The sequence below is a fragment of the Polypterus senegalus genome, chromosome 1 (assembly GCF_016835505.1).
Source record: "Polypterus senegalus isolate Bchr_013 chromosome 1, ASM1683550v1, whole genome shotgun sequence".
In the NCBI taxonomy this organism is placed as follows: Eukaryota; Metazoa; Chordata; class Cladistia; order Polypteriformes; family Polypteridae; genus Polypterus; species Polypterus senegalus.
In genome coordinates, this window is record NC_053154.1 from 193,261,204 (window position 1) to 193,281,138 (window position 19,935).

At 38.8% G+C, this 19,935-nt stretch overlaps 1 protein-coding gene across 1 annotated transcript in view; it reads left to right on the top strand.

Moving 5' to 3' along the window:
* Nucleotides 1-10,746: 10,746 nt before the first annotated feature.
* Nucleotides 10,747-19,935, top strand: part of tprg1 (tumor protein p63 regulated 1) — a 94,180-nt gene continuing 84,991 nt past the window's right edge. The window contains exons 1-2 of the mRNA XM_039765871.1: nucleotides 10,747-10,913; nucleotides 12,957-13,162. Of these exons, the coding sequence (XP_039621805.1) occupies nucleotides 12,968-13,162 (195 nt within the window). The 5' untranslated portion in view covers nucleotides 10,747-10,913; nucleotides 12,957-12,967. The remainder of the gene's footprint in view (nucleotides 10,914-12,956; nucleotides 13,163-19,935) is intronic.

The window sequence follows — 19,935 nt, forward strand, 5'->3', positions numbered from 1 at the left end:
CGATTATTCATAAAGCTTGAATTGGTGATCTGTTTTTCTGTGTTAACCTCATATTTTTTCATACTTCTTCTCAAACTAAGGTGGTGCGAGGGTAAAATGAATAGGGATGCGCTGATCAAAGTAATGGTGTACCAGGAAATCATGCATTGACAAAAGTTCCCCTTTGCTTGTAATGCAAAGTGTGATTAAATGCATTATTTTTTAACGCGCTATGGAGCACATGCATCGAAGCTTCTCAGCTGTGCTTGTGCTAAGAAAAGGAAAGATTTTAAAAATAACGTAACACGATTGTCAATGTAACCTTTTGTAAGTAGTGCCTGGAGGATTCAGTGTGGAGAAACTCTAGAGGCAGCGTGTGTATTAACTTGTGGATTTTTCTGTGAGTATTTGGTGGCAGTGTGACGTAGTTGCTTCGAAAGACCGTGTTAGCCGCGGAGCTCAGCTCAGAGCGAAATGAGATGAATGGGAGGGGAGATGATGACGTGACTCCCCACCGCCTTTAACTGTCAATCCCCACAAACACAGTCTCTCAGAATTTCATTAAGCACACCCCTTCACCCACAATTTTAACTTAGTTACAAAGTGATCAAAACTCGCTTATATCCCATGCGTCCTCTCATTAAACTTGTATCCCGCATTACCTGTGGGCATGAGAAACGCCAGTGGCAGCCTGTCTATGAACTTAATTTAAAGTTTAGGTTTACACCTTGCTTTCTTTCCGAGGTAGCAGCACTCATGAATATGGTAGTATATGTCACTCGCTCGCTTCTTATTGTTTCGCTGCCTTCTCAATTATATAATGCATGTTTTCTTAAGCGCTTTTTGGAGGTCTTCCTGGTTTTCTACGCACTGCGTTGACACTCAGTTCACGTGATTACATGGGAGGCGTGATGATGTCACACGAAACTCCGCCCCCTATGGCTTTCGAGCTCAACTCCATTACAGTAAATGGAGGAAAATACCTTCTAGTTATGACCATTACACATAGAATTTTGAAATGAAACCTGCCCAACTTTTGTAAGTAAGCTGTAAGGAATGAGTTTGCCAAATTTCAGCCTTCTACCCACACAGGAACTTGGAGAATTAGTGATGAGTCAGTGAGTCAGTCAGTGAGGGCTTTGCCTTTTATTAGTATACATTTAGTAACATTATAGAAAAAAGAAAATTAGCCAACCCATGTTTTTTTCATTTGCCGATAATTTTTTTATTTGTCACTATTTATTTATATTATGCTAATTTACATGCTGTGTACTGCACAGACAGCATGCTTTATGCAAATGAAGGCCAAAGCAAAAGCGGTTGATGGGCCGAAAAGCAGAACAGGGTGGATGAACAACTAAATAAGAGGTGGTGTCATGGATAGAAAAAAAGAGACATGATCACATTTTGTGTCTACAGTCAGGTATGAAATGAAACGAGAATGTTCAGTGAAGCCCAAGGAAGATACTGATGATACTAACCAGATCTGAAAAATAACTATTTGATAATTGGGATTTGAGAAATCAATTGTGTCAGCAGACATGCAGCTGAAGTAAGAACAGTTCCTTCATGCAGGCTTAAGTGATTAGGGCAGAAGCACTGTTCACAGATAGTCAACAGGATCTGCAGTGTTTGGGTCCTAGATGAACACAGTCCTTATATAACATATTGAAAAAGGTCAAATGGTAGTTGCCCATACCTGGCAATTTTAACAAATAGCTTACTGAATATGTAAAATGTATGGGTATTTATAATGGTCAGGGACCTTCTAAAATCTAGAAGCTGTCTGCAAAAAGAATGCCTTCTGCACTCTGCCAAACCAGAAGTACAATCATCAGCCTTCCCCACAGAATAGCTGAATGATGATTGTACTGTTTCAATGGCCTCTCTTTGTCCTGGATTTATACAGTGTGTATAAATGTTTATACTATAATGGATATTGGGAGTGAAAGCTACATTTTAAAACAACTTAAATATACACTATATGGTTACTGAAGGGGTATATATATATATATATATATATATATATATATATATATATATATATATATACACACACAGTAATCCCTCCTCGATCGTGGGGGTTGCGTTCCAGAACCCCACGCGACAGGTGAAAATCTGCGAAGTAGAAACCATATGTTTATTTTTATATATTTTAAGCCCTTAGAAACTCTTCCACACTGTTTATAAATATTCTCCGCACAGTTATACAGTAAACCCTCGTTTATAGCGGTTAATCCGCTCCAGACAGATAAATGAATTTCCACGAAGTAGGATTCTTTATTTATAAATCTAATATTTTCGCAGTTAGAGCATAGAAAACCTGTTTTTGACCTTCTAAATACTTTTTTTAACAATATTAAAGCCCTCTAGACATGAAATAACACCCTTTAGTCAAAAGTTTAAACTGTGCTCCATGACAAGACAGAGATGACAGTTCTTTCTCACAATTAAAAGAATGCAAACATATCTTCCTCTTCATAGGAGTGCTGTCAGGAGCAGAGAATGTCAGAGAGAGATAGAAATGTAAACAATGAAAAATCAATAGGTCTGTTGGGCTTTTAAGTATACGAAGCACCCGTGATATAGCGGCCGCAATGAAGGGATCAATGTGAAGGTAGTCTTTCAGCATTTTTTACAGGCGCGTCCGTATCTTCTAAGCAAACAGCCCCTCTGCTCACACCCCCTCTGTCAGGAGCAGAGAATGTCAGAGAGAGTGAGAGAGACAGAGAAAAGCAAACAATCAAAAATAAATACGGCTGCTAGAGCTTTGAAGTGTGCGAAGCACCACGCGGGAAGCATATCGTATATCATTGAGGAGTTTTATTTAATACATGCTCTGCCAATAGCGTCCCTTGTATGAAATCAACTGGGCAAACAAACTGAGGAAGCATGTACCATAAATTAAAAGATCCATTGTCCGCAGAAATCTGCGAACCAGCGAAAAATTCGTGATATATATTTAGATATGCTTACATTTAAAATCCGCGATGGAGTGAAGCCCAAGCCATATAGCGAGGATCACTGTATATATATATATATATATATATACTAGAAAATACCAGCGCAGCGGAGAAGTAGTGTGTTAAAGAAGTAATGAAAAAGAAAAGGAAACATTTTGAAAATAACATAACATGATTGTCAATGTAATTGTTTTGTGACTGTTGTGAGTGATGAGTGTTGCTGTGATATATATATATATATATATATATATATATATATATATATATATATATATATATACATACAGTACAGGCCAAATGTTTGGACACACCTCCTGTGTTTTCTTTATTTACATGACCATTTACAGCACTCCATCACTCTCCTTCTTGGTCAAATAGCCCTTACATAGCCTGGAGGTGTGTTTGGGGTCATTGTCCTGTTGAAAAATAAATGATCGTCCAACTAACCTGACTTCTGCACAACACAACTCCTGGTCCCAACCCCATTGATAAAGCAAGAAATTCCACTAAATAACCCTGATAAGGCACACCTGTGAAGTGAAAACCATTTCAGGTGACTACCTGTTGAAGCTCATCGAAAGAATGCCAAGAGTGTGCAAAGCAGTAATCAGAGCAAAGGGTGGCTATTTTGAAGAAACTAGAATATAAAACATGCTTTCAGTTATTTCACCTTTTTTTGTTAAGTACATAACTCCACATGTGTTCATTCATAGTTTTGATGCCTTCAGTGAGAATCTACCAATGTAAATGGTCATGAAAATAAAGAAAACACATTGAATGAGGAGGTGTGTCCAAACTTTTGGCCTGTACTGTATACAGTACAGCCCAGATCAATGAAACACCACTATATGAATGCACATAAAAGCCCAAAGGGACCTCCATCTACCTCCTCTCTTCAATCTTATATAAATGAAAGACCGTGCATGACAATCACAAAGGAGACAAAGGCCCTGATACCTGCAAATCCTTAAAATGACCCTGAAGTTATACACTACACCAATGTCTGTCTTAGATCAAGGTGCTTGAATGTTTAATTAGGAAGCCAAAGAGATTGTATTGTGCCACTCAAAGCTACTGCTAGATGCTCTTCACATTAATACATCAGTATGTGAATGCATATAGGGTACCAGCACTTACATATGTCACTTTAAGTACTGCTCAGCATATACAGTACATTTGTATCTGTGGAATTTAAAGGAGGACAAAATACAACTGAAAAACATGAAAAATATACTGTACTTAAGTAAACAATGTAAACTGTAAATGTCTAAAAATTATATTAATACATTCTCAAATTTCACATTATTCCTACTGATTGCCAATTTCAGTTCAATATAGTTTCCTGTAAAATTGTGCTTTGCAGTGACCAATAAATGCCATGTTACTTGAAAAAGAAGGAATTGGTCTATTGGAGGAATGTTTTACTCATAGACAATTGTTTATAGCATATTCAAGAGTAAGCAGCTCCAATTACCTAATGATATTATCATTACTTATTATTTAATTGATGCCTTTATCCAAGGTGACTTACATCTGAGATACAATTGGTTAAATTTCTTTTATTATTCCACTTGGAGAACAGGCAGGTGAGGTGACTTGCTTAAAGTCACTAAGTGTCAATATCAGTATTTGAATGGCTAGGTCCAAACCCTTAACCACTACAACACACTGCCTGACCATAATAGTAGGCCTTGGTTAAAAGAATGCAATTATTGTATGCAGAAAAGTACTTAGTTACATAGTACTTTTGATACACCTGAATAACAAAGCTACCTTTAATCTAAGATTAAAAAATGAAATTAATCAAGCACATTAAACTATCATTTCAAAAATATCTAGTACTTTCACTTAAAAAATGTTATGAACGCTTTGGACTCTCCTAGATTCTAATAAGAATGGTTTCCTTCAATATGTAAGTAATTGATTTTAACTAACAAAAGAAAAAAACACCCAAGTGAATTGAATTAATGGGGCAAAGACAAGTGTCTTGAACTACATTGAAGAAAAGCAAGATAATTCTTCCATAGGAAATTCCACCATTTAGTGCTTTAACAATAGGGTAGTTCTAGCTTAAACATCACTACAGAATCTTTATGTCCGTCCGGGTCTTATGTCTCTGTTATTCCAACAAATGATGCATCACAAACACTTCTTCTTCTGGCTGCTCCTGTTATGGGTTGCCACACTGTATCGTCTTTTTCCACATCTTCCTGTATTCTGCATCTTGCTTTGTTACACCCATCATCTGCATGTCCTCTCTCACCACATCCATAAACCTTCTCTTAGGCCTTCCTCTTTTACTCTTGCCTGGCAGCTCTATCTTTAACATCCTTTTCCCAATATACCCAGTATCTCTCCTCTGCACATGTCCAAACCAACACAATCTCGCCTGACTTTGTCTCCCAACTGTTGAACCTGACCTAACCCTCTAATGTACTCATTTCTAATCTTATCCATCCTCGTCACACCCAATGCAAATCTTAGCATCTTTAACTCTGCTACCTTCAACTCTGTTTCCTGCTTTCTGGTCAGTGCCACCATCTCCAACCCATACAACAAAGCTGATCTCACTACCATCCTGTAGATCTTCCCTTTCACTCTTGCAGATAACCGTCTGTCACAAATTACTCCTGACACACTTCTCTACCCATTCCACCCTGCCTGCCTTCACCTCTCTTCCACAATCCACATTACTCTGTTCTGTTGATCCTAAGTATTTAAACTCATCTCGCCAACTCTACTCCCTGCTGTGAAGATGTGAGTTCACTGCATGCTCCCATTGTCCGTCTGGGAGCCCTTCATCAGTAATGTTACTGCTGAGGATGGCAGTATGGCACAACATAGCAAGGGAATGGTGTAAAAGTGCAAACTGCTTTTATTTAAAAACGGCAAACAAACAACAATCAAAAACAAATAAATAGTGCAGTGCATCCATAAGTCTTTCAAATAAATAATCCATTAAAACATATGAAAGGTGGTGGTTAAAAAAAACACAGGAAAAAAAACAATCCTTTAAAACGAGGTTAAAACAACACTGGGAAGCAGTCCTTTAAAAACAACAAAGCCCGGTGTCTTCTTTTTCTGGTGACTCCCCTTCTTCTCCAATCCAGGCTATGCACCAGGGGAGCCACCATACCTGCAGCTGACCTACTTTCCATTCCTGATCTGGAGGCTTCCCGGTCCCTGGCTTTGGTTGCACTCCCCCAGATCGAGACTTGGCTTTTCACCCAATGGCCAGGATGCCCACATTGGGGCTTCTCCTTTCAAGCCGGTCACTCCCGCTCCTCCATAAAATGCTCAGCGGGAGCGACCACTTCCAATTGCCCTAGGTGTTGGCCAAACACCCCTGCTAGGGCTCACTGTCCAACTGCCTGCCTAGGAGCCTTTGCTCGCTCAATCTCACTCACAGCGCTTCTCTCTCAACACAGCTTCCTGCTTTTCTTTCCACACTCCTGCAACCTCCATTTTCTATTCTTTCTCTCTCTCCCTCCTCTAGCCGCCTAATGCTTCTATTTATCAAGAGGAAGTGGCAGCTGTGGCAATCAGCAGCTCCTGGGAACAATCACGGATGCGGACTGTTTCTCACCTGTGCACTTAGATGAGAAACGGCCACATCACGAACTCCTCAGGAACTGCTTCGGCCACACACCACCACGCCTCCTTGCTAAGCTGCGAATGCGCTGATTATTTATTTTAAAAGTGGCCCATTTAACATGAGCTGTGGACAAACTGTACCACGCCTGCATCCTCACCATTCCACTGACCTTTCTTTCATTCACACACATGTATTCTGTCTTGTTCCTACTGAATTCAGTCCTCTCCTCTCTAGAGCATATCTCCACCTCTTCAGGGTGTCCTCAACCTGTTCCCTACTCTCACTACAGATCACAATGTCATCAGCAAACATCATAGTCCAAGAGGACTCCTGTCTAATCTCATCTGTCAACCTGTCCATCACCAATGCAAATAAGAAAGGGCTCAGAACCGATCCCTGATGTAATCCCACCTCCACGTTGAATGCATCAGTCACTCTTACTGCAGACTTCACCACTGTCACACTTCCTTCGTACTTATCTTACACACATCTTACCTACATCTCTGTCACTGCCAAATTCCTCATACAATACCACAACTGTTCTCGTGGTTTCCTCTCATATACTTTTCTCTAGGTCCACAAAGACACAATGCAACTCCTTCTGGCCTTGTCTATACTTCTCCATCAACACTCTCTGAGCAAACATTGCATCTGTTCTGCTGTTTTTGGCATGAAACCATACAGCTGCTTACTAATCATCACCTCTCTTCTTAGCCTAACTTCCACTACTCTTTCTCAAAACTTCAATAGCTGTGGCTCATCAATTTTATCCCCCTGTGGTTACTACAGCTCTGCACAAAACCCATTTATTCTTAAAAATCGGCACCAGTACACTTCTTCTCCACTCCTCAGGCATCCTCTCACTTTCCAAAATTCCATTAAACAATCTGGTTAAAAATTTCACTGCCATCTCTTCTAAACTCCTTCATGCTTCCACAGGTATGTCATCAGGACCAACAGCCTTTCTTTCTTCATCCTCTTCATACAGTAGCTGTTCTTACTTCCTCGTTCCTAATCCGTTGCACTTCCTGATTCACTATCTCCACATCATCCAACATTCTCTCTCTCTCATTTTCTTCACTCATCAGCCTCTCAAAGTACTCTTTCCATCTTCTCTTACACACCCATCTCGCTTGTGAGAGTGATTCCATCATTATCCTTTATCACCATAACCTGCTGCATTTCTTTTCCAGCTTGGTCCCTCTGTCTAACCAATTGGTACAGGTCCTTTTTTCGCTCCTTACTGTCCAACCTGTCACACAACTCATCACACACCTTTTCTTTAACCTTCGCCACCTCTCTCTTCACCTTGTGCCTTATCTCCTTGTAGTCTTGTCTACTTTCTGCATCTCTCTGACTATCCCACTACTTCTTTGCCATCCTCTTCCTCTGTATACTTTCCTTTACTTTCCCATTCCACCACCAGGTTTCCTTTTCCTCCTTCCTCTGTCCAGATATCACGCCAAACACCCTTCTTGCTCTCACCCTTACTACTTCTGCTGTACTTGCCCAGATGTCTGGTAACTCTTCACTGCCACCCAGTGCCTGTCTTACCTCCACCCTAAACTCAACCTTGCTGTCTTCCTTTTTCAACTTCCACCATTTGATCCTTGGCTCTGCCCTCACACTCCTCTTCTTCTTGATCTCCAACGTCATCCTACAGACCACCATCATATGTTGTCTAACTACACTTTCCCCTGCCACCACTTTGCTGTCTTTAATCTCCTTCAGATTGACTCTTCTGCATTGGATATAATCTGCCTATATGCATCTTCCTCCACTTTTGTATGTCATCCTATGTTTCTCCCTCTTCTTAAAATATGTATCCACCACAACCATGACAACCCTTTTTTCACAATCCATTATCATCTGACCTTCTTCATTCCTCTCCTTGACACCATACCTATCCATCACCTCCTCATCTCCTCTTTTCTATCCACCAACATGTTCATTGAAATTGGCTGCAACTTTCTGTCCCTTGGGTACACTCTCCATCACTTCATCCTACTCACTTCAGAAATTTCTCATTCATCGCACACCCAATTTGCGTAGCATATGCACTAACAATATTCATTATCACACCACCAATTTCCAGCTTCAAAATCATTACTCTGTCTGACACTGACATATTTTCCCTTCAGAATATTTCCTACCCCATTTCTCCTCCCATCCATGCCATGCTAAAAAAATTTGAATCCACCAACGATCCACCTGTTGGGATAGTGTGGTTAACATGTCTATTCAATAGCAGTTGAAATGGCCAACTGGTGTCATGGTCCTCATATTTAAGAAAGGTGACCAGAGCATATGTCCCAACTACACAGGAATTACACTCTTTAGTCTCCCAAGTTAGCCCTATGCTTTCCGAGCAGTGGCAGCTGTTCTGAAGGCACTGTACCAGTCTGTGGTGGTGAAGCGGGAGCTGAATCTAAAGACAAAACTCTCACTTTACCAGAGTTAAGGCCCATACTTAAATTCTTAAAAAGAACTTACAGATCTTTGAGCAGGTTTCTTTACATGTGTATCTCTGAAGTCTCACAGAAAACTTCAATGCAGTACACATTCTGTATCCTTACTGGACGGAGCTTTGACCGGATTCTTTCAGTTTTACCCTGACAGGATGGAAGATCACTGCTTTTTGATATCTGGGCATCGACTGTTTAATTTGACTTTTTACTTATTTCTGCTTTTCCCTCACAGTGTGGAGAAGTTGCAATTTATTCCTATCATTAAATGCAATTTAATTTTCTGTTTTACACAATAGTTACTAATTACTACATTTGTGTGTTTTCTTTTTATACATATAATGCAATCACCTGTAATGCTGGGAAGATGAAGAATCACAAGAGTATCCTCATAGTAATGACACATTTACAGTATGTACTGCATAATCTGCAGATACGGCTAGATGGTCTTTTGGTCTTGAAACCACTAGAGGTTTTTTCTCCCTAGCATTCACCAGTTGGAGTTTTTGTTTTCCCTGGGCAACTGACCATAGAATTTGTTTATTTAGCTAGACATTTATTTATTCATTTCTACTGTCTTAATTAACCTGTTAGAAATAACAGTTGTTTAGTTTTCACTTTTGTTTTGTGAATCTATTTAGATGTTATTATTGTAAAGTGCTTTGAGCTATACAAATGTGCTATATAAATAAATGTTTTATCTCGAGTTTCCTATCCTTTTCTCTATGGCAGGAGTTACCAAATGTACTGTTGGAAGATTGCTGAGAATTCAGGATTTTGTTCCAGGCCAGCTGCTTCATTAGAAGTCACTATAACAGGTCATGTTATCTAATTGCATGGCCTGTTAGGGATTTCATTCTCTGGCATCAGGTCACTCTTATTTTCCTTCTCTTTAATTTCTTTCCAAATATTTTATTAAAACAGATGCTAAATGATAAATACACATAGATGTAAATGACACCAAATAAGATAACTTACTGCCATTTCCCTTGTCATTTGAATCTCATTGTTAACTGGCAGCTGGATAAGAAAATGATAACCAGTCAAAACACTGAATATGGCTTTTTTAATACTAAAAGAAAGAAACTAAGGGTTGAGCATCTTAACAAGCAAGTTAATGAAAATGAAACACAAAACGGTTGCTCAAGTCCTAACTGCTTCAGCAACATTCATTAGTGTCTTCTTAACAAACTGGAATAAAAACCTTCGGCCTTGTAATACCCAACTTGTGAATTCCTGTTCTGGGGATTCCCTTGTTCTCCTAAACTATCCTTCCCAACCGAACGATACATGTCAACAGCTCATTACAATAAATTGTGAAATCTACTATCCAGTTCTGAGCCCGACGAACTACAGCCTAGACCACTACTGAGCGCACTGACCTGCACATCCTCAGTCAAATGTTTTCTGTAGTGTTGAAGGAAACCAGAGAAATCCAGCACACACTAGGTATACATGTAGGTATACATGTCCGTTTTCAATTTAGCCAAAAATACTGTACTATGGAGCTGTAAGTCTGTGTAATGCCCACCCTGCCAAGCGGTCACAATAACTATATACAGTAGCTTCTCTTCTTCAAGCATCAAAGTGAACTGATGCAAGTTCCGTAAGGCAGGTTGCCTAATTTATGGACAACTGTCTACCTATACTAATGTTAATCAACTTTTTTTTTCTTTAAGGTGGCGCCTCCTAAAAAGCCCAGACACACCCACACCGTTTACTCTGTCATGGGTGTGCTGCGCGTTTGCAGACTTCCGTGTTTCTGTTGTGGTTGACGCTCGAGGGAGGTACCCACGCGAGATTTTCTGAAACGGAAGCCGTTTAGGAAGTTTCTCTTTTTTTGGAAAGAGTTCTTCGTCGTTGTCTTTCGATATATTGTTGGGCGAGTGGGTCTGACGAGTAGCCGAAGAGGTAAGAGTAAAGCACAAACAGATATAAGTGGAGGGTTGTTAAGATGGTAAAGTATGTAAACGGGAAACGTGACGTGACGTGTATAGCGCTTAGACCGGTGGCACCTGTTCTTCTGTGCTCTTCGTGTACTCGCTCGGAACTCACAACGTGAGGTGCTTAGATGATGGAATAATTTGAAGCTTTACTAGCTGGATTTATGACTTGATCGTTGTTTTCAAATGATGTCCACTTTCGCGTAGTATTTTAAACTAGTGCAATGGACATTCCAACACTAATAACATGAATTAAATAAACGTTAGTGTGCCCCGTGATAGGCGGACATCCATTCAGTTATGGCTCGTTACATGCTTATCCAGCTAACTCGATAGAATCGATCTAGTTATACTTGGGCCTTTATACATGTATAAGAAGTAGTTCCATGAAGGACAGTAACATAAATCCATCCATTTTCAAATCCTTTGGCGCACCCATTCCAGAGCAACCCGTGTATTCACCCACGTAAGATAGTGGAAAAACCTATGAACTACAAACAGATAGTGTCTGGGCCTGGAGTCTGAACTTTGTAGTATACTGTGGTGCCTCACACCTCTCGAGTTCCAATCACTTTGTCATCTGTTTATTGGGCTATTTTTTAATGTTATTAGTATAATAGATAAAGGCTGTGTATGAAGTAAATAGCAGTTGGATTTAATATTCACAGTTCTTCATATCAAAACGTGTCAAATTAAAGAAAATAGGTCAGTTATCATATCAGTTGCTGTATATAAGTACAATTTAAAACTTTATTAAACGTCGATAGGAAAACAAAGTGGAGCAAAAGCAGGTTTAGGTTGAACATTATTATTTCTAATTTAGTGTTCTTTGCACCTACTAGGTATATATTTTTTAAACGAAATGCATATCAACATCATTGGCTATTCCATTCATGAACCAATATCTTTGTGTCTGAATATGGCACTACTGAATAAGAACTACTGACTTTATTCTATACTGGGTAGATGTTAAGTTTGTTGTTAAAACTATGTACTGAGTACACCATATACCGAAAGGTTTGGATGAGGCATATATATAATAATAAAAATAATCGGTGAGCTGAGGATCTTCAATATACTCTAGATAGAGAGGCAAAGGGTTAATTTGTAATGATTCGTTATAAACAATTAAATGTGTTCGTACAGGCTGGATGAATAGTTTGTAGTTAGTTTAAAGTCAGTTACCAAAATGTGATGCCAAGGAGATCTTTAGGTTTGACTAATTGGAGATGCAGCAACACACAGTATAAGAATTAACAAGATGCTTTGCAGATGAATAACTTGTTTGTTTACATTCTTAACTGTTTTTTGTATTTGTATGTCTTCTGACTAAAAAAAGTCTGATGTGACACTGTAGATCTTGATACCACTCGTGCAAGTGGCTTGTGACATTTTTGGTTTAAATAAATAGGTCTTACTCAGTCAGCTTTGTATAGGAACACACTTGCACTGCTTTCAGTTTTTTTTAATTTAATTGCATACATTTTCTAAGCTATGCTGAGCACTGTTGTAAGGTTCAGCTATTACACTAATAGCATTGTCATCCATTGTATTTTGAAATGCATTTAGCAGAAAAATATAAATATTGCACAAAACAAGAGAAAACTAAAATGAATTCAAAACGAGAATCCACCGGATTTGTCTTTGGCATGACAGCACTTTAGCACATCACTGACAATGCCTTTGTCATTGCTTTTTTGCTGGTTGGTTACTTATACTGGTCTATAAGAGAGTGAATCTAGAATCTTTGGAAAACTGTTAGTGGAAACAAAGTCTTGTGTGATTAAATGTTATCACAGAAATGTAGCAATACAGTCCTGAGGGTGTAGTGTCTTAAATTACATACCAAAGCAAATATTATTTTATTTAATAGTGTTTTGGTAAATATGTTCGTCTGAGAAAAATTACTGTCAGCTGTCAATTGTTAATTTTCAGCACACACCTACAAACTCTCTTTACTACTTTGATAACTAAGCACTCATTTGTGTCTTCTTTATTTTTTGTGTTAAAGTCTAGAAAAATATGTCTAAGGACAATGAAGATGATTTCAAGGCAGTGGAACTAGGAATAGAGGCTAAACATCAGGAGTCGGTGAAATCTGCAGGGGACGCAGCAATGGAAAAGCTGCCACAGATATCTGCCACTTCTCCAGAACCGGAGGTCCAGGAAAAACAAGTACTTGACCAGCCTACGCTAAAGAGGTTCTTTGTGCTTAGGGTAATATTTCCCCTTTTGTTTAAACAGCTATGTATGGTGGTGTTTGAGAAATTTGAGCCAAAAAATTGTCTTACATTACAAATAAGTCTTATTGATCTATTTTCTGATATTTTATTTGTGTTGGTTAACTATTGAAATGGCTGATGACTAAAGATAAACACAAAACATTTTTAGTGAGTTTGGATCAAAACCAGTCCGTTTGCATCATGTATATAGTTCTATGAAAAGTGTTTACCCAGTCTTTTTTTTTTTTTTATAAATATAAACACCACACCACTATGTTGCCTGTAAGTATTTATTAATGTAATAAATTATAGTATATAACACTTCAGTATTTCCAAAAACACTTTCAAATACTGTACAATCCTGTTTGAAAAAGGACATGAACTTAAACGTCTCACAAACACAAATGTTTGGTACTATAGGTGTGGTAAGTTTGAAGTTTATTCATTGAGCATATCTTGGATACCAAAGTGTTTCTGCCTTAGTTTTATGCTGAATCGTTCCAACAGGTTAAACAACTTTCTGCTGAAGTGTCACAAAGTAAATTAACATGATTAAAGGATTTTGTCACGTGAGTAGATAGATTTATGGAAAAAATCAGAGTTGTTTGATTATGAAGCAAGTGTAAATAACAGCATTGCAGAGTGAAAGTCTAAGAACACATTCCTACTGGACCTTGTCAATAGCAGAACTTGGAGTAATTTTCTGTTAGCATTTAATATCCGCTAAATTAGCTAGTAAATGTATAACATTTTGTGCAGTTTTTAATTGAATATAATATTACTCTGTAGCACACTGTAATATACATCATAATCTACATCATCGCTTTTAGTAGCTTTGTGGCTAAGGATATTATGGTCATACTTTTAGGTGAAGATACTTTTTTTTGATGATATGTTACTGGATTGGCCAATACCAATTTTCCTTTCTTTATTTATACCTCTAAAAACCTTTTACAGTAAGATTCTGCACAATCAGATGCATAGAAGCCTTGTGTTCCATACGTGTTACCTTTTCTTTTTTATTAACAAAAATTAATCATGTAGGCTTATCATTCAGTGACCATAAAATACTAAAATAAATTAAATTCCCTTACAATAAAATATATAGAGAAAATATTTATCCATAATGCAGACGCCATTAAAGGAAATAAAATGCTTTTTCATATTACAAGCTGTCACATTGTTTATTTTCTTTTGTAATGTACTTCTCTGAAGCACTGCTTAATTAAAAAAGTTTTTCACCAATTGTGAAAAACATTGCTTAAATCTAAATATGTGCTTATAGTAGTGCTGGGCGTTATACCGGTTCATACCAAAAAAGGTTTTTTATTTTTGTTATGATATGGATTTTTCTTATACTGCAACGGCGGTTTAAATTGCCTAAACAACTTTCGGAACGTGGCGCAGTGGGAAACTGTTTAAGGGGGACCTTTTTCACTGCTACACCGCTAAACACGTGCCACAGAGGTGTTGCGTGGAGGCACTTTTTCAATGCTACACCGATAAACAAGCATACAATGGAATACATGCCTAAGAGGTATTACGCGGTGAAAATGGACAGAGAACATTCCGAAACTGAAGCTGTAAAAGGAGTCACGTCTGTTGTCTGGAGATACTTTGGATTTAAAAGGTCGAATGTGGACCATTATGTTCAAATGTGTGAATGCTGTTTCTATACTACTGGATAATACTGCAAGCCAAGTTGTATTTTTTTCAATACTGTGTAATGTACCTGGGTACTGTGTAATAGTGTCACGACATGTTGACTTTATTCTCGACATTTCCACTTTAACACTAGAATTACCAGAGCCTACGAAAAAACTCATAAATCCGTCCTACCTTAAATTGCTTCTTAAAATCGTTCACAGCTCTCCACCAGCGTCTTTTGTCATCTAAATGTGCTGATAAAACTCAGGCTGCAAGCAGCCGGCTATTCCATCCCCCCACCGACTTAGAATGTGCACAAACTTCTCCCAGCTTTTTGTGAAGTGGAGTTTTAGAGTGGAAATAATAGATCGTTGTTTGGAACACACGCATTTCTGTTCTGTTTCTACAGTAATCTGTGTAAACACATTGTTAAACCAGAAACGTTTTTTATATTCTACTAGTAGATGACAAAATGTAGGCATAAACTATATAATGTATGAAGCCTGAAGTATCAAAGAAATACTTTTCACAAAAGATACAAATCTAACACAACAATTGCGCTTTTATTCAAAAATATAACTGCAGAAACAAAAAGCCGCCTTAACATGTGACATTGACACACGTTTATTATGACTGCCTCCGTGGCGCAATAGAATCAGCTGCCGACTGGGAATCGAAAGGTCGCGAGTTCGATCCTGCACCACTTCGTTTTGAAAAGTAAACTGCTCTTAGTCTTACTATTTTAGAATAAAAACATACATTTTATTTCAGTTTGTAACAGCTGGTGTAATTTATGATACTTGTAAAGGTTAGCTTTGGTTTTTTGTTTTGTTTTTTTTTTTAGTCAGTTTTATTATTTTAGCCGTGTTTATGAGCCCAAACACACCCCACTCCCGCATCTGACACTGCTGTTTTCACATAGACACGCTGTATCAGAGGTAAACTCGGCTCCCTTCTACATCGGAGCAAGAATGCACATACCATTGCTTGCATACTAAAGTGTCAGCAGGCACTTTTCGTGGCATTACACACATTTTTGATCATGCCTTCTGCACACTACTTGTGACTTTAGGCTTTAGGAAGTAAGTAAATAAATAAAGGTAAATCGTGTGATAAAATGATGGGAATCTCTGCATTTTACATGTGCCTTTACGCTGTAGGAAGTAAGTAAATACATAAAGGTAAATCGTGTCATAAAATGATTTCTTCAAAACGTTGAATGTTATTTATTTGGCACGGACATGTCTGCATGCATTTTTTGTGGCATTACACATGTATTTTTTGAGCATGTCCATGAAAAATCCGAGAAAATCAATCGAGGCATGAGCTGGGAGAAGTTTGTGCACGTTCTAAGTCGGTGGGGGGATGGAATAGCTGGCTGCTTGCAGCCTGATTTTTATCAACACATTTAGATAACAAAAGACGCTGGTGGAGAGCTGTGAACGATTTTAAGAAGCGATGTAAGGTGGGACGAATTTACAAGTTTTTTCGTGGGCTCTGGTAATTCTAGTGTTAATCTCTACACTTATGACGAGAATAAAGTCGCCGTTTCTCAGTGGCGGACCGTGCATTTCACACCTAGGCCTTCAGTAATGCTCCGTCTGAATCAACCCGCCCCTCAAAAACTAATTTTTGGTTATAAAAACCATCTTAATATGCAGAAATACAGTATAAAGAGCTGTTTCATCGCAGATAGATAACTCCTGTAGCCACAATAAATGCCTTTATTGAATAGACAAACCAGGGGTGAACAAATTCCTTTCTACTGCAGCTACAGCCGCGACACACATAAAAAATATCAATAATAACTCATAAACTTGCAATTTTATTTAGGAAAATCGCAACATTTTACTCGCAAAAAATTCAGATTATTTGTAAACAAAATCCATCCTCCTCTCTTTCCTCAAAAACAGTTCAATTACTCTGTCGTACAGATTATCCGTGTGCTTCAGTTCCATCAAAAAGTCCCTTTCTATCGCCATCGAAGCTAATGCTGAAAGTCAAACCAGCCCTGTCGTATTTCTGGCATAAGTTTTAATTCGCTTTAGAGCTGAAAATGTCTGCTCGACAGAAGCAGTGGACACGGGAACGGTCACCGCCAAACATACCAATGTGTACAGCTGCCCCATGCTCTCATTCAGATTTTTCTGATGAAGGAAGTTAAGGAGATTAGTGGGATATTTTCCTGCAAAATCATCCATGGCATAAATTACAGTCAGTTCTGTTTTTGGCCGAGACAGATCAAAAAGTGCTCTGTGGCTCTGTGTTAAACTGGAGAGGGCTGCATGCGGGAAATTTTTCTTGTATTCCCAAAACTTCTGGGGGTCGAGGAGCTTGACAAACATCAGTTTTTCGTGGTCTTGAAATCTGGTCTGTGTCTGGCAAATAATATTGTCCAGAATCCTGCCATGGAGTTGGCGGTACGCTTGACCTCTTCATGTGCTTGGTGCGCCTGCGGTGCGTTCAGTTGCCTCTTAGGGCTCATTTATACTTCATGCTCAGAACGCGTACGCGCCCGCATCATGGCTGCCACGCGTTCCCAGCGTTCATTTCACATGTCCTCTGAGCAGGTCCTCAGAAATTAACGCGATGCGTGCGCAAGTTGCAGTACCAGCAAAAAGTCGGGGGGAGCAGTGTGCTAAAAGTCGGAACGTGACGTCAGAGTCTCTGTTTACTATCTACATGTGACAGCAAGCCTCTATGGAGATCCTTCGGGATCGATGTGCACTTTGTTGTTTGATGAATGGCTCAAATACGGCTATAAATTATGTTGCGATGTGAAGTTGCAAAAAAAAAAAAAAATAGACGGCACAAAAGATGGTATGTGAGACTTTTAAAATGTATTGTGTCATTTATATGTCTTTTTTATTTTTTAATTTTTGCAACTTAACAACAGCAACATAATGTATAGCGTTATATTTGAGCCACTGAGAAAAAAATAAAGGACACGGTGAAAACGTGTATTTTGTGATTAAAGTGGAAATTTCGCTTTAATCTCGAAATGTCCACTTTAACCTCATAGTTTACTTTATCATTAAAGCAGACGGTCGTAAACGTCATCCCAGTTTTTAATCGCTACGAGCTTCTTGGACCTGACAGATGGTAAAGTAAAACAATAAAAAATAGATGGCACAAAAGATGGTATATGAGACTTTTAAAATGTATCATGTCATTACAATTGGGAATATGCAACGCTTGAATATAAAAGCACCACGAATGCATCTGTATGTCGGCATTTTGCTTCAGCAGCGGAAAGCAGCAATAGATCGCCAAACAGAACAAATTAAATGTATGATATTCCAACTCTCTGCACATTTAGAATCTTTAGATTTATACTTGATATCACTTTCATGATGAAATGCATTAAAATGTGTATGTTACATTTTACATATAATTTCGTTTAAATAATGAATACTGTTAATAAATACACACATGGGGGTGTCACGGTGGCGGAGCGATAGCACTGCTGTCTCGCAGGGAGTTATGTTGCTGGTATTCCACACTGTGCTCCGGTTTCCTTCCATAGATATGCAGATTTGGGGATTTGGTGCCGCTAAAATGACGCTAGCGTATGTGTGTGCTTGTATTCTCCTTGCAATGAGCTGAGGCCTCGTCAAGGGACTGTTTCTCACTCGTGCCCAATGCTTCCTGGAATGGACACATACATCTCTGGATTTATGGATTTAATCAATAAACATCCTTTTCAGAGATATTGCGGTAAGGTGTTATCGGAATTTAATAGGTGTTTTAGGCAATTCACAACACAGAGACGCCGAACATGTTCTCACCGCGATAATATCTCGCACTGCCACCTGGTGGGTTCCTCCAGATTTACGTAAAGTACGCGCGCAAGTATAAACACTACAACGCTTGTGTAGCAGGAGCGTCCGCTGCAGCATGCGTCACGTGAAGTATAACTCCAGCCTTCCTCATATTGGCTTCTATCTCGCTCAGCGGTGTCACAGAACTCTTTTACCCTAGCCAGACAAAACTGCACATCCAGTTTTTTGTCCTGTAGTATTGAAAAGAGCATGTCTGAATGCTCAAAAATGCCATTGAATGTGTGAAGCAAAAAAAAAAAACTCAAAATCATCCAGACGTGCTTTAAATCCATCAGCACAGCGCACTGTGTCCTCATCATACTCGTCATGATGCTATTACACTGTCCTATCCAATCAGTTGGTCTGAATACGGTGACGTTGCCGTACGCCTGCTAGAGGGCCCTACTGACACCAACTCAAAATCTGATTGGTTGAAGCAACAGTTTAATCGACATTTATTTTGTTTTAGAGGGCCTGCAGAACAGATTGTGAAGGCCTCTTTGACTCTGCCTGGCAACAAATGATGGCTGAAATGTGATTGGTTAAATGCTTTAATATGAAAATACATGTCTGGAAGCAGCACAACCATCGGAAAAGCTATGAAAGGAAGCGGACAGACTATTTGGAATTATTTAATAAGTATTCGTGGACAAAATATAATTAACATCAGTTTGTGATTCAGATATTTTTAGACCAGCAGAGGCCTTGCAGGCCCTGACGGCCCACCACTGCCGTTTCTACTTTATTCTCGACGTTTGTCAAGACTAAAGTAGACATGTTGACTTTATTCTCATAATTTGTTATTAAAGTAGAACATCGTAAACTAAACTTCATCTTAAAATGAATATTTAATTTACTAGATTTTCTCAAACTCCATTATAAGTCTGTGGATGGAAGGAGTACTTTGAGAAGCTGATGAACGAAGAGAATGAGAGAGAGAAGAGGTTGGATGATGTGGAGATAGTGAATCAGGAAGTGCAACGGATTAGGAAGGAGGAAGTAAGGACAGCTATGAAGAGGATGAAAAATGGAAAGGCCGTTGGTCCAGATGACATACCTATGGAAGCATGGAGGTGTCTAGGAGAGTTGGCAGTGGAGTTTTTAACCAGATTGTTTAATGGAATATTGGAAAGTGAGAGGATGCCTGAGGAGTGGAGAAGAAGTGTACTGGTGCCAATATTTAAGAATAAGGGGTATGTGCAGGACTACAGTAACTACAGCAGAATAAAATTGATGAGCCACAGCATGAAGTTATGGGAAAGAGTAGTGGAAGCTAGGTTAAGAAGTGAGGTGATGATTA